The following is a 15000-nucleotide window of genomic DNA, read 5'->3' on the forward strand; positions in this document are numbered from 1 at the left end:
TGTGAAGTTTATTAGACACTGGATGCACATTGGACTAAATTCCAAATAGTAAATTTGGGGTCCCTGGGTAGGAACGTAAGCAGGAAACCCCTCCACCCCCTGCTACACATGAACCACTGCCTGGAGCCCTGACCACATCTCTCTCTCTCTCTCTCTCTCTCTGTCCATTTCTCTATCTATCTATCTCTCTCTCTCTCTTTCTCTGGGTGTGTGTTATTTTAGCGTTAATTGAACGAGGCAGTTTTATGTGATGTACTCTGCAGATTAAACAGCAGTTAATTTAATTGGATTTTCTCCAATTTCACTGATCAGCTGCTAAAACTGATGATGTATATGAATTATAAAACCCACAACCACCAGTATTAAAGAAGAGAGAGAGTGAGAGAAATACAGAGAGAGAGACAGACAAACACACACAGAGAGAGAGAGAGAGAGAGAGAGAGAGAGAGATACACAGAGAGAGAGACAGACAAACAGAGAGAGAGAGAAATACACAGAGAGAGAGGGAGAGAGAGAGAGAGAGAGAGAGAGAGAGAGAGAAATACACAGAGAGAGAGACAGACAAACACACAGAGAGAGAGAGAGAGAGAGAGAGAGAGAGAGAGAAATACACAGAGAGAGAGAGACAGACAAACAGAGAGAGAGAGAGAGAGAGAGAGAGAGAGAGAGAGAGAGAGAGAGAAATACGCAGAGAGAGAGAGAGAGAGAGAGAGAGAGAGAGAGATGTGGTCCTAACCACACCAACCAACTACATCCATCACCCTTTATCACTCTTCATCCACAACGGTTTTACACACACACACACACACACACACACACACACACACACACACTGAACCAGGTCTCTGGGTACGGTAAGACCTCTGTATGGAATGAGTCATGATTGAGGTCTGCACCATTCATCTGTCTGTTTCTTCCTCTCTGTCTGTTTCATGGTCTTTCGCTCTCTCTCTCAGTGGGAATTATAAGTTACTCATAAATAAATAACAGTGAAGTAAATGTAATGAATCTCCATCTAATTACAGAAAAATAAAAAAATCGATATAATGTAATGAAAGGTGCATCAACTCAAAAGTGCAGTTGACTGTCTGCCAATAACATCCACAGAGACAGAGACAGAGAGAGACAGAGAGTTTGTGGGTATGTGAATTAGTGTGTGTGTGTGTGTGTGTGTGTGTGTTAGTGACTGTGCACTCAGTGGTTTAAGTGGTTACCCACACTGTTGTAAAGTTCATAAAGCTTATTCACTTCACTAAAAGAAAATAAGTAACTTGATTAAAAGTGTGGATCAAGTCTGTGTGATCTGCTGAGTTACATTTCCATTGAATTTCTGTTAATCATTTTTAAAATGTCATTTTTACATTATTCTTGAACAACAAATACTAAAGACGCCACTCTTTACAACCGTGGTGAGCAGAAAAGCACAAACCACGAGGCAAATCGGCTTCAACAGCAGAAGACCACATCAGAAACAGGAATCTGAGGCTACAGTGGGCACGGACTCTTCCAAACAGACAGCCGAAGACTGGAAATATACCAGATAATATTTAAAAAAAAAAAAAAAAAAAAAAAAAAAAAAAAAAAAAACAGTGTGTTGTTTTTGACAGTATGGTGAACTGATTTTCAATATATACTCGTCTAATGGTGTGGAAAACGCACTGATAGTTTTTATTTCACATCAACGAACTCAAAACATTCTTCATTTCTCATGACAGAAAGCGAGAGCGCCGCTTCGGCACACCTTCCGAGCGGGAAAATCAAGACGAAAGATTACTAACGTAAGGTTGGGGGAAGGGGGCGGAGCTTCCAGGGTGTCAGTTAATATCAGAGACTGTAAAATATTTACACCTACTTGTCAGTCATTCCAGATTGACAGGTTGACTGACTCGTGTGCTGTTTTAATTGTGGAAAACAGTGGCCTGCTCTTTTTGCGTATTTTGGCAGATCTGCTACCCTCCGTAAACCTGTAGATCATTTGCACTCTTCTATATTTATACAGAATTCTATACAGTTTTATTTCTACTTCATCTGCTGCAGAAAATCAGTTTTCCACCAGAGATGTATAAAATCTTCTTTTATTTTGACCACTGGATCTATTACTGATTCATTGCCACTGCTGTGTGTGAGGATGTGGTTATTTATGAGGCTGAATAATTTATCAGCACTCCCTCTGACCCTGTGATGATGTGATTAGAGAGAAAAACACACGCACAGATCGATGGGATAAATACCTCCTGCTTCATTAAGCATGACTAATGGATTTATATGTCCAGTGAGAGACCCATGCTTCATCGGTATTGACTGAATGCGTGCTGTTGGTTTTACAGTGTGAATATTGATGAGGGAAAAACACAACAATGGTAATGAGGTTAAGTTTAGGATCTGCGGAGACTGGTCTCGTGGTTTAGCGCTGCAACGTGATCCGACATTTCCGCTTCCGTAAAGTGTTTAGTGTGAGAAGGTAGTGCGTAGTGTGATTTGAGACAGAGCCAGTGCTTCTCTTCAGTAATCATACAAACAGTTCAGAAATTAGCAGCTGGATTCACACCACGAAACAGCTTTGGTTTTGATTTTATTATCAAACACTAAGGCTGCTTTCACTCTAGGCGTTTGTTCCTCAGGCTCCACTGCACATGCAGTCCTACAGGAAGCGGCTCATCAAAACCATCGCCGCCGGCGGGTTTTTTTCTTCACCCCAGAGCTTCCAAAAGGTGAAAAAAGTCCAATATTTCAGAAAAGCACAAAGTGATGCCAAGTTCTTTTTATCTCCCTTTGTAAGTTGAGGAGAAAAAACAAACATGCAGGACAGAATGGAGGTAGAAAAAAAACTTTTCAGTGGGTAATCAGAAGGAGTTTAACGATCTGCTTATTTGGAGGTATTTAAATGTTAACATTTTCATGCTGCAGTCTATCTAGAGGTAATAAACTTGTTAGTTTTGAGATGCTTTTCTTGATATCTGACATCTAAATGCTGTCTAGGCACTTCTTTTAATTTTCTATCTCAGACAAGCCGCCTCTTCCTTACCAAAGTTGGACGAAATGTGGAAACTGTTGAAGAAGAATCGAATCTTTATTATTGAAAATAGTAGCAATTCCTGCTAGTTAGCATGTAGTCAGCTAGGACTCATAAATAATTTTCTTTTATGGATCCTTATTCATTTATCTGTTTTAAACCCTGAGACGAGGCGTGTCACGATTATGAAATTTTCCCTGAAATTGTCATGTAATTGTGATTAACAGTGTAATAAACTTTGACTTTAGGCCACTTTTATAAAAATAAATGTAACAGTATTACATGTACACCACCGTTTACGAACATTAATCATGCAAATAAAGCATGATCTGTTAGCATTACTGACTGTAAAAGACACTAAACACTTAATGACTTAAATGAAAAAGAAATAAATGAAAAGAAACACTTATGAAGATGCATAAATAGCTAAGTTTTGTGGCAGTGGGAAATGTGTGATGTACTTCGCTGCTGTTAAATAATACAACATCTGTTTTTCTTTTTTCTTTAAGCTTCATGTGCATCTTTAAATCCTAAAGAACATCCAATTTAACTAAGACATACAGAGAATGAAAGAAGCGATTCATAAAGTCATGTTCTTTCTAAATGAAGTGGCTTCGCTGTGATGTACACACACACTCACACACACACACTCACACACACACACACACACACGCTCTTGGAGAGGATTCTGTACTGTACAGAAGATAATAACCTCCCTGTACAGAAACCTCTTCAGCCTTCCTTCAGTTTAGCTCTGAAACTGAATCTGTGCAAACAGCGAAGTGTGGAACATTTAAATCTCACTTTGGAATCGAATTTGACATGGAATCGTCAGTAATATATGCAGTAAAGGGTTAAAACTTTGAATATTCATGAGCTTATTTCAATCTGATTTAAATATGTGATAAGTAATAAACACTGCGTGTGTGTGTGTGTGTTTGCTGTTACAGTAAAATACAGCAGGTGCTTTATTCCTTTTATACCACAGCGATTTTTGTCCACAGTTACAATTTTTATTTATTAAAGAATGACATGTTGTACATTTTATCTGCTTATAGTTCATTTAATGTTACACTAAATGTAACTAGAGTTCCTGTTGTCTCTTACGTTATAGCAGCTATAAACACTCGTTCCCTCACCAGCGTCTCTTTTTTCTCTCTCTTCAAGTTAATAAGACAAAACACCTGTAGCTTGTCATGTTCCTGAGAAACCGCAAAGAAGCGTAAACTCCTCTGTCCTGAAGACGTCTGAAAACTTAAAGTCACAGCTTTACCACTGACTGTAACAAAGCACTGACACTGGAGACTCCTTCCATACATGTTAATGGTACATAAATGACTCCTTAGAGAAAACAATTTTTTAAATCCATTTATGTGGAATGTCCGCCGTACACGTCCCTGTAAACGAGCTATAAAGATGTATCGCTACATGTATATATAATCTATATGTCGTGTAGATTGAAATCTGTATCATCGTAGTTAATTTGTGGTATCATCATGATTATATAAAGCAGCGATCATCGGGTCCAAGCACTACTTTGCATCCCGAGTGGTTTATAAAGTGCCTTTAGTGTTATAATCATATACGGTTATACTAATAGTTTACTAATATATATACGAGTAGTAGACATACTAGTAGATGCATAACTATAAGTAGTATACTAGTTGTACTAATGTAAGTATACTACTTATAGTTATATCATGTTATGCTACATTACCAGGAATATGTCGCCTATTTCAGCATGATGATAAGGGCTAAAACATGAACCTCTATTTCATAGCACCACCATCAGAGCTAATTTGTGTGTTTGCCTAAATAATGGGAAGCAAATACTCCACCATTCCACCAAATCTGCTTCCAGGCCTTAATGGTCTCTTCTGCTCATATCATCATTTCAGCCTTAAAAAAAAAAAGAACAAATTCATTATACTTATAGTACCATCTGCTTAGACGCCTAAAATATACGCAGTCGGAATTGAGCAAATGTTGTTGAGGTTTTAATCTCCCTCTCTGATAGTTAACACAAATTAAACTTCACACGTGCTGCCGGTGAACGTTCTGTCTGTCATTTGTTTCCAATTAACATCCATCACCTTCAGTGTTTCCTGCCGCGTCAGTACACGGCTCCATCCCCAGCGCTGGAGTTCACGTCTACGACAAGAAGGTCAGCTTTAAAAAGCACACCAGAACATCCTCACTAGATGTTATTTATATGGTGCATATTTTCTAGCATGTATTGCGCAGAATGCCCTGAGTTTAAGACTGAGGAAATGGCTGTGAGATGAGGTGAGCTGGTTTAAACAAAACAGTCAAATGATATTAAAATATCAAATGGTATTTTACATTTAATACAAATTTGTAAAACACACTTTTAAATCTATCTTTTAACTGATTTACAACTACTTTAACACTTTCAGATCTTATTTACTGAACATACACTATAAAAATGCTGGTTTGAGTGGGTTGAGTCATAACATTTAGAGCCATTGGGATTCCTTTAGAACCCAGTGTTTGGTTTTGATTCTTCTGCTGGAACGTGATAACAGTCCAGCATCCGGGTCAGTTTCGCTTCTGCAACGTCACCGGATGAAACAAAACCACTGAGAATTCTTAACTGACAGGCGAGAGGTGAAGTGAACGGCTGAAAAAACAAATCCCAAGATAAATTTCTCAATCTGTGTAATCTGTGTTTTTGCATTTATATTAAACTGGATTATTAACACATGCCTTATAGTAGATAAATTTACTGCGAATAATTAAATACATTCCAGAAAAAATACATTTTCTAAATAAAATGTAATTAAAATCCGCTTTCTGGATCACAGATAATCTTGAAGATGATCTTTAACTATCCAGTCTTTGGATAGTTAAAGTAACTCATCATGTTGGGTTCTTCACCCAAAAGTGTATGTTCTGTTATATTCCGCCTCAGCACTGGGTTAGAGAGTGTAACACACAGTGCCAGTGTAAATCTGTATCACTATCTGTTCAGTGCTCCAAATATCCACATCTGTAGCTGTATTTGGGTTTAAATGCAAAGTGGGCGTGGCCTAAAGTGGATGGTAGAGATAGAAATGTCAGCAGTATCAGAATGGTGTGTGACAGTTCCTCAACCTCAGCTACATCACTCCAGTTCAGAACTGGTCTCATCTAGAACAAACAAAAAACAGACTGTTTTTTTTTTGTTTGTTTTTTAAATCTCGCTCACGTAGTTATTATTGTTGTTTCAACCTGTCCACAATATTTTCGAACAAATTTATTCACGTAGTTATTATTGTTGTTTCAATCTGTCCACAATATTTTCGAACCAATTTGTCTGGTTCAATTTCCCATTATATAAACAGACTAGTAGGCTAATTAACCCTGACCAGGTAGTTACTAAGGATGAATGAATAAATGCTGTACATACATTATGCAGCACTGCATGCTCACGTTAACACAAGCTTCGTATCTGACCACTTGCTCACGCCCACATGTAGTAAAAGCCTTTATTTTTGCTTCCTCCAGTCCGGATGCACATCTCTAGTCTCAACCAGACGCCCTGTGAACTTTTCTGGCAGGGTTTCTAAAAGAAATGCGTCTCTTATTCATATCAGTGTACGTGTTCATTCTGAATAAGGTACACACACTAGGTTACATCCACAGAGTGTATGATATCACATGGATCAGGACTGATGGCTTGACTGTGCTGCTCTCTGAACACTGTGGGCTGAAACCGAGCTGAATCACAGCGAGCAGTGCAGCACGACTGATCACTCGAGCTTCACACGCATGCTGTTTCAGCAGCTACATCGCTCCCCGAGCTCACAAACAATGTTTCAGCGTTTGTGCGGAAAAAAATGGCGCCACACATTTGCGGTTATTCTTATTTGATGCTCAGCTTCTGGTTTGAATGATTTGAGAGAAACAATCCTAAACATATCCTTCATATAGTGCAAAGAAGGAGAACGAACTACTTATTACCTACTAATACACCTATATCACTGCGCTGTAGAACTCTGCATTCTGATTGGTCAGAAGGTGTTGATGAATTTTCTATATCAGCAGCTCTGACAGTAGCGCAGGTTTATATTAATGCGCTTGTTCTGATATGTTATCGTTTCTATAGTAACAGCTCATTCGCTGGGACGTGTACAGCAGACGCTTCACTAATAATAAACAGATTAAAAAATAATCATCGACGTGGTGAAGGAGATGTTTATAAAACATTTACGGAAGGAGTCTCCAGTGTCACTGCTTTGTAACAGTCAGAGTTAATCTTCAGGACAGAGGAGTGAAGTGGGCGTGGCCTCCTCTGTCTTAAAGCTCATTGGTAGAGTACTGAATTACACTGCTGCACATTTTAAATATTTATTAATCAGATAATTGATCAAATATTGAGACATAACCTTCATGAAGCTACAAAGAGACGATGCTTCTTTAAGTTCTAACAGGATAAATAAAAAGTTTTGTAGAGAAAGTTTTTTAACGTGAAATCTCTCACAGCAGGTACTGAGGTAAATATGAACAAAAAAAAAATTATATATTTTATATATAATATTAATGATACACTGATCTACTGATTTACTGGTTACCTTCAGTACTCAAAGCCCAAACTTTTTACACTAGCAAGTGTGCAGTGTTCTACACCTCATTTTAATGTTCCTCTTTTAATAATTTACATTTGCACTCATTTTTTTAAAACCAAGTCTCTCACTCACCTCCTGCAGCCTTCATTACACTCCTGCAGCAGTAATCAATATGAAATTTGGAGAAAAATGAGTTTTGCGGTCTGTTGTGTTGATGGATAATAAAATGTATTTTGGGAGACATCTACATATTTTACACACCGCCATGTTCAATACGAGGAATTATTTATGACCCTGTGCTTTAATGGCTAGTTTCACATCACATCCGAGTACGTTTCTCCGTTTCTCTCTAATAAACAGCTCACTGGCGCCCCGTTGTTTTAAAAAGAGAGTGAATATGCCAAGATGGCGGCGCAGTCCAGGAGCTGAGTTCATGGAAATAAGGGTCAGTTACTGTAACAGTGAATGTGAGCAGCTACGTTTAAGGCTTTCACATGGAGGTCCGGCTGCGTCCCATCTGCAAACCACAGACCAGTGGGAGTGTCTTACAGCAGGGGGTGTGTCTTCATCCATCTATCCACCAATCACATCCATCCATCCATCCATACACCAATCACATCCATCCATCCATCCATCCATACACCAATCACATCCATCCATCCATCCATACACCAATCACATCCATCCATCCATCCATACACCAATCACATCCATCCATCCATCCATACACCAATCACATCCATCCATCCATCCATCCATACATACACCAATCACATCCATCCATCCATCCATCCATACACCAATCACATCCATCCATCCATCCATCCATACACCAATCACTTCCATCCATCCATCCATACATACACCAATCACATCCATCCATCCATCCATACACCAATCACATCCATCCATCCATACACCAATCACATCCATCCATCCATACACCAATCACATCCATCCATCCATCCATCCATCCATACACCAATCACATCCATCCATCCATACACCAATCACATCCATCCATCCATCCACCAATCACATCCATCCATCCATACACCAATCACATCCATCCATCCATCCATCCATACACCAATCACATCCATCCATCCATCCATACACCAATCACATCCATCCATCCATCCATCCATACACCAATCACATCCATCCATCCATCCATACACCAATCACATCCATCCATCAATCCATCCATACACCAATCACATCCATCCATCCATCCATACACCAATCACATCCATCCATCCATCCATACATACACCAATCACATCCATCCATCCATCCATACACCAGTCACATCCATCCATCCATCCATACACCAATCACATCCATCCATCCATCCATCCATACACCAATCACATCCATCCATCCATCCATACACCAATCACATCCATCCATCCATCCATACATACACCAATCACATCCATCCATCCATCCATACACCAATCACATCCATCCATCCATCCATACACCAGTCACATCCATCCATCCATACACCGATCACATCCATCCATCCATACACCAGTCACTTCCATCCATCCATCCATCCACCAATCACATCCATCCATCCATCCATCCATACACCAATCACATCCATCCATACATACACCAATCACATCCATCCATCCATCCATACACCAGTCACATCCATCCATCCATACACCAATCACATCCATCCATCCATACACCAGTCACTTCCATCCATCCATCCATCCATCCACCAATCACATCCATCCATCAATCCATCCATACACCAATCACATCCATCCATCCATACACCAATCACATCCATCCATCCATCCATACACCAGTCACATCCATCCATCCATACACCAATCACATCCATCCATCCATACACCAGTCACTTCCATCCATCCATCCATCCACCAATCACATCCATCCATCCATCCATCCATCCATACACCAATCACATCCATCCATACATACACCAATCAAATCCATCCATCCATACATACACCAATCACATCCATCCATCCATACACCAGTCACATCCATCCATCCATCCATCCATCCATACACCAGTCACATCCATCCATACATACACCAATCACATCCATCCATCCATACACCAGTCACATCCATCCATCCATCCATCCATCCATACACCAATCACATCCATCCATACACCAATCACATCCATCCATTTATCCATACATACACCAATCACATCCATCCATCCATCCATACACCAATCACATCCATCCATCCATCCATCCATACACCAATCACATCCATCCATCCATCCATCCATACACCAGTCACTTCCATCCATCCATCCATCCATCCATCCATCCATCCACCAATCACATCCATCCATCCATCCATCCATACACTAATCACATCCATCCATCAATCCATTTATCTGTCATCCATCCATCCATTCTTCTAGCACATCCATCCATCCACCAATCACATTCATTGATATGGATGGATTTTATTTTGTTGGATAGGTGGATCCATCCATCTATACTTTTATCCATTTATCTGTCTGTCCATCCATCCATGCTTCCTCCTTCTATCCTTTCACCCATCAATATAACAATCACACTCATGCATCCATCCATCAAATCCATATATCCATCCCGTGTTCTTCCTTTAATCTTTTCCATCCTTCCCTCATTCCATGCAAAAATCACATCCATATGTGGTTTTACCATTTTATCTGTCCATCCATTCATGCTTCTTCTTGCTATACTTTCACCCATCCATCTATGTGTACTTTTACCCATTTATCTGTCCGTCCATCCATCCATGCTTCTTCTTTCTGTCCTTACACCCATAAATCCACCATTCACATTCATCCATCTACCAATCACAACCATCCATCGATTAATCCACTAATCACATAAATCCATCCCTCCATACGTTTACTCATTTCTCTGTCCATCCATCCTTGCTTCTTCCTTCTATCCTTTCATCCATCCATCCACCAATCACATCCATCACCTTCAGGTATATGCTCCATTTCTCCCACATGTGCAGAACGTTTTCTCCCTCACACTGTGAGCTACACCACACATTTCCTCGTACGAATTTAGAAAACGTGTCTCCCCTCGAGGCAGCCTCAGATTTAAACCCCAGAAAAAAGACGAGTGCAGGAATGTGATTAAATATTTGGCTGGATGTTGCGTGTTTGTAGATTAAACGAATGGCGGTTTGATGTGAGCGAGGCCGCGGTGTTGATTTGTAATTACGATGAGGATCATGTGTGCCAACACGCCCCTGCTCTGCTCTGAGTGAATTTTAATCACATGAATATATTTGACTAGAAATCTCCAGCGAGCTTCACAGGTGAAGACACTTCCTGTGTATTATATCGGAAATATGACATGAAAAGGAACAGAATATGAATTTAATAAGGGAAGCGAGAGTAACACCACTCACCCTCATCCCCAGCTCAATATTCTCTCCTCCGTAAACCTCCATGCCTGGATCCAGGAGGCCGATTTCTCCAAAATACTCCCGATCCACCACGAACGAGCAGCCAATCATCGCAGGAGTCCTAATTAACACAGAGAGAAAGAGAGAGAGAGAGAGAGAGAGAGAGGGAGAGAGACAGAGAGAGAGACAGAGAGACAGAGAGAGAGAGAGAGAGACAGAGAGAGAGAGGGAGAGAGAGAGAGAGAGAGAGAGAGGGAGAGAGAGAGATTAATCAGCCTCTTTAACAGAGAACGGCTGTTTAGAACATTAGGACTATAAAAGTAAAATAAATTGGAGTCCCATAAAAAGAGAAGCAACTGGAGGAGAATCTCAACATCATCTGATCTGAAGCAGAGAGAACGATCAGCGAGAAAAAAAACAGATACATGAAAAAACAACAACAACAACAACGATGATAATAATAATAATAATAATAATACATAACACTTGTATAGCGCTTTTCAAGATACTCAAAGACGCTTTACATGAAAAGACAAACGAGGGCAACAAAAGAATTAAGACAGTTAATGAAAGGTGGTTTTAAAGAGATGGGTTTTCAGGGCTTTTTTAAACATGGGGAGTGTGGATGAGTCTCTGATGTGTTTGGGCAGGGAGTTCCAAAGGGTGGGGGCAGCAGCGGAGAAGGCCCTGTCCCCCCAGGTCTTGTATTTAGTCCTGGTGGGGGGAGACAGGAGGTTGGCGTCAGCTGACCTGAGGGCACGGGTGGGGGTGTGGTGGTGGAGGAGCTCAGAGAGGTAGGTGGGGGCCAAGTTATGGAGGGACTTGTACACAATGGTGAGGAGCTTAAATTGGATACGCTGAGGAATGGGGAGCCAGTGGAGATCTTTGAGGACAGGGGTGATGTGTTCACAGGAGGAGGTGCGGGTGAGGAGGCGGGCAGCAGAGTTCTGAATGTACTGGAGTCTATTGAGTCTGGAGGGTAAACCGTAGAGCAGACTATTGCAGTAGTCGAGACGGGAGGTAACAAATGCGTGGATGAGGGTTTCAGCAGACTGAGGAGAAAGGGAAGGGCGGAGGCGAGCAATGTTCCGAAGATGATAGAAGGCGGTTTTGGTGATGTGTTTGATGTGGTGTTCATAGGAGAGAGTCTGGTCAAAAGAAATGCCGAGGTTACGGAGGTGGGAGGAAGAAGGGACTGAAAAGCCGTGAAAGGTGAGGGTGAGGTTATTGTAGGTATTGGTGAGTGTTTTGGGGCCGATGATGATTATTTCAGTTTTGTCGCAGTTTAGTTGGAGGAAGTTTGACTGAAGCCAGGACTTTATTTCGGAGATGCAGTTTGTGAGGGTGGAAGGTGTGGCTGGAGTTATGGATTTAGTGGACAGGTAAAGTTGGATGTCATCTGCAAAACAGTGGAATTGAAGGCCGTGGCGGCGGATTATGTGACCGAGGGGGAGGATGTACAGTATGAAGAGAAGGGGGCCGAGAACTGAACCTTGGGGAACTCCTTGAGTAAGTGGGGCAGAGGGGAACTTGCAGTGGTTAATATGGATAAACTGGTTTCTGTCAGTGAGGTAGGAGGTGAACCAGGAGAGGGCGGTGTTGGTGATGTTGAAAGTGGTCTGGAGGCGGGAGAGGAGGATGGAATGATTGATAGTGTCAAAAGCAGCAGTGAGGTCCAGAAGGATGAGGATGTTGAGGTTTCCAGAGTCGGAGGAGAGCAGGAGGTCATTGGTAACTCGGAGGAGGGCTGTCTCAGTGCTGTGGTGGGAGCGGAAACCGGATTGGAAACATTCAAATAGGTTATTGGTGGCGAGGTGGGATTTCAGGTGGGAGGCGACGGTACATTCGATGAGTTTGGAGAGAAATGGGAGGTTAGAAATGGGTCTGTAGTTGTTGGGAATGTTAGGGTCAAGTCCAGATTTTTTAAGGATAGGAGTAATGGCAGCAAGTTTGAGTGCAGATGGGACGGAGCCAGTGGACAGAGAAGAGTTTATGAGGGAGGTGATGAGTGGGGACAGAGCGGGCAGACAAGCTTTGACGAGGGTGGATGGAATGGGATCAAGGGAACAGGTGGAGGTTTTCATGCCTTCCAAGAGATCAGGCAGGTCAGAGGTGGAGATCAAGGAGAAATGGGACAGGGCGGAGCAAGTGGAGGGAGGGTAAGGAGAGGTAGGAGCAAGGGGCGGAGATGCTGAGAGGTGGTTGTAGATGTTGATAATTTTGTTTTGAAAAAATAACAGGAAGGAGGTGCACTTTTCTGCTGTGAATGATTGTGAGCCATTGTCCAGGGGATTGAGGAGTTTGTTAATGGTGGTGAAAAGTGTTTTGGGATTTCCAGAGCTAGACTGAATGAGGTGAGAAAAGTAGGTGGTCCGGGCTTGAGACAAGGCTTCCTTATATTGTTGCAGATGGTCTTTGTAGAGTTGAGTGTGGACAATGAGACCGGTCTTTTTACTAAGTCTTTCTAGTTGACATCCTTTAGTTTTCATGAGACTTAGTTGGGGAGTGAACCAGGGAGCGGACTGATTGAATGAGACAGTTTTGGTTTTCAGGGGGGCGAGTTGATCCAGGCAGGAGGAGAGGGTGTTATTGTAGAGAGTGGTAAGTTCTGCTGTGGACTGGGCATCAGTGAGAGTGGCTGTAGATAAATGTTCAACCAGGAGGGAAGTAAGTGTGGAGGGTAAGTTGGGACTGAGCTTGCGGAAATGTAGCAGACGTGTCTGTTTTTGATGAGGGACGGGGATGTCAGTAGTCAAGGTGATGGCCAGGTGGTCTGATATGGTGAGATCAGTGCTGGAGAGGTTTGATATGGAGAGGCCAGAAGTGCAAACAAGATCCAGAATATGTCCACGGTTATGAGTGGGGAAGTTAACATGTTGACTGATATTGAAGCAGTTTAATAATTCCATAAAGTCAGTAGTAGCAGTGGAGGTGGTAGAGTCCAAGTGGAAGTTGAAATCTCCTAGTAACAGAATGGAGGGGGAAGTGGAGAGAAGTTGGGTGAGGAATGTGGAGAAATCAGACATGAATGAAGAATTAAATTTTGGGGGGCGGTAGATGACAGCAAGGGTGAAGGGGGTAGAAGCAGTAACTTTGATGGCCAGGTGTTCAAAAGATGGAGCAGAGGGAATTGAAATGGGGCTGATGGTAAAGTCCTGCTTAAATACCACTGCAATGCCGCCACCACGGCCTTCAGTGCGGGGTTTGGTAGAGTAACTGTATCCATCAGGTGTAGTCAAATTGAGTACAAGGTGGTCATGTTGTTGCTGCCAAGTTTCAGTAAGACAAAGAAAGTCCAAGTTATTGTCTATGATATGTTCTTTCAAAATGTCACTTTTATTGTTGAGGGAACGGGTGTTTAACAGAGAAAACTGAATAGGTTTAATAATAGGAACTAACAGAGGAGCTTTGGGAAGGGGGCGGAGACAGGACACGTGTGGTTTGTTTTGATGACGTACCGGTAGTGCTTTGCGCTCAGCTGACCAAATAGACTGAATAGACTGAGGAGTACCGGAGTAAACAAACTTGCGACGTGAGCTTCTATGGATGTATTTTTTCCTGCAAAGAAGTCCGAGAGATTTAATTATTGAGATGCACGGGGGAATTAAAGAGCAACGGAGTTTGAGGAGTTGTGAGGTGGAGTATTTTAGAGCCATGTCGGAGAACGGTAGAGCAGCGAGGTAACTCTTAAACAGCAGACCTGCTGATAAGAGAATCAAACAGAGCAGTGTGGCCCGGCTGAAGGACATGGAGCACTGTGCGTGCCACAAACCGGTTGGTATCGAGCATGCAGCAACGGCGTCGGAGTCAGGAGCTAGTGCTAGTGCTAGTAGCTAGCCCCCGACAGCAGTAGCTGTGACGGTAGTAGCCAGCTAGCGCTAGCCGCTGGCTACAAGCATCCGGCAACTGCAGATTGGACTATGCCGCTCGTAGAAAACTGATGGACGGGGCTCGATTTAACCAGGATGATAGTAGGGGTTTGCCAGATGGACAGTCCAGTAA

General features: G+C 42.0%; 1 protein-coding gene across 1 annotated transcript in view; it reads right to left on the reverse strand.

Annotated features, from left to right (window-relative positions):
- galnt9 (polypeptide N-acetylgalactosaminyltransferase 9) overlaps positions 1-15000 on the reverse strand; it is a 108157-nt gene that overhangs the window by 21949 nt on the left and 71208 nt on the right. Inside the window, exon 8 of the mRNA XM_053228951.1 lies at positions 11002-11119. Within this exon, the coding sequence (XP_053084926.1) occupies positions 11002-11119 (118 nt within the window). The remainder of the gene's footprint in view (positions 1-11001; positions 11120-15000) is intronic.

Source organism: Pangasianodon hypophthalmus, chromosome 24 (genome assembly GCF_027358585.1).
Source record: "Pangasianodon hypophthalmus isolate fPanHyp1 chromosome 24, fPanHyp1.pri, whole genome shotgun sequence".
In the NCBI taxonomy this organism is placed as follows: Eukaryota; Metazoa; Chordata; class Actinopteri; order Siluriformes; family Pangasiidae; genus Pangasianodon; species Pangasianodon hypophthalmus.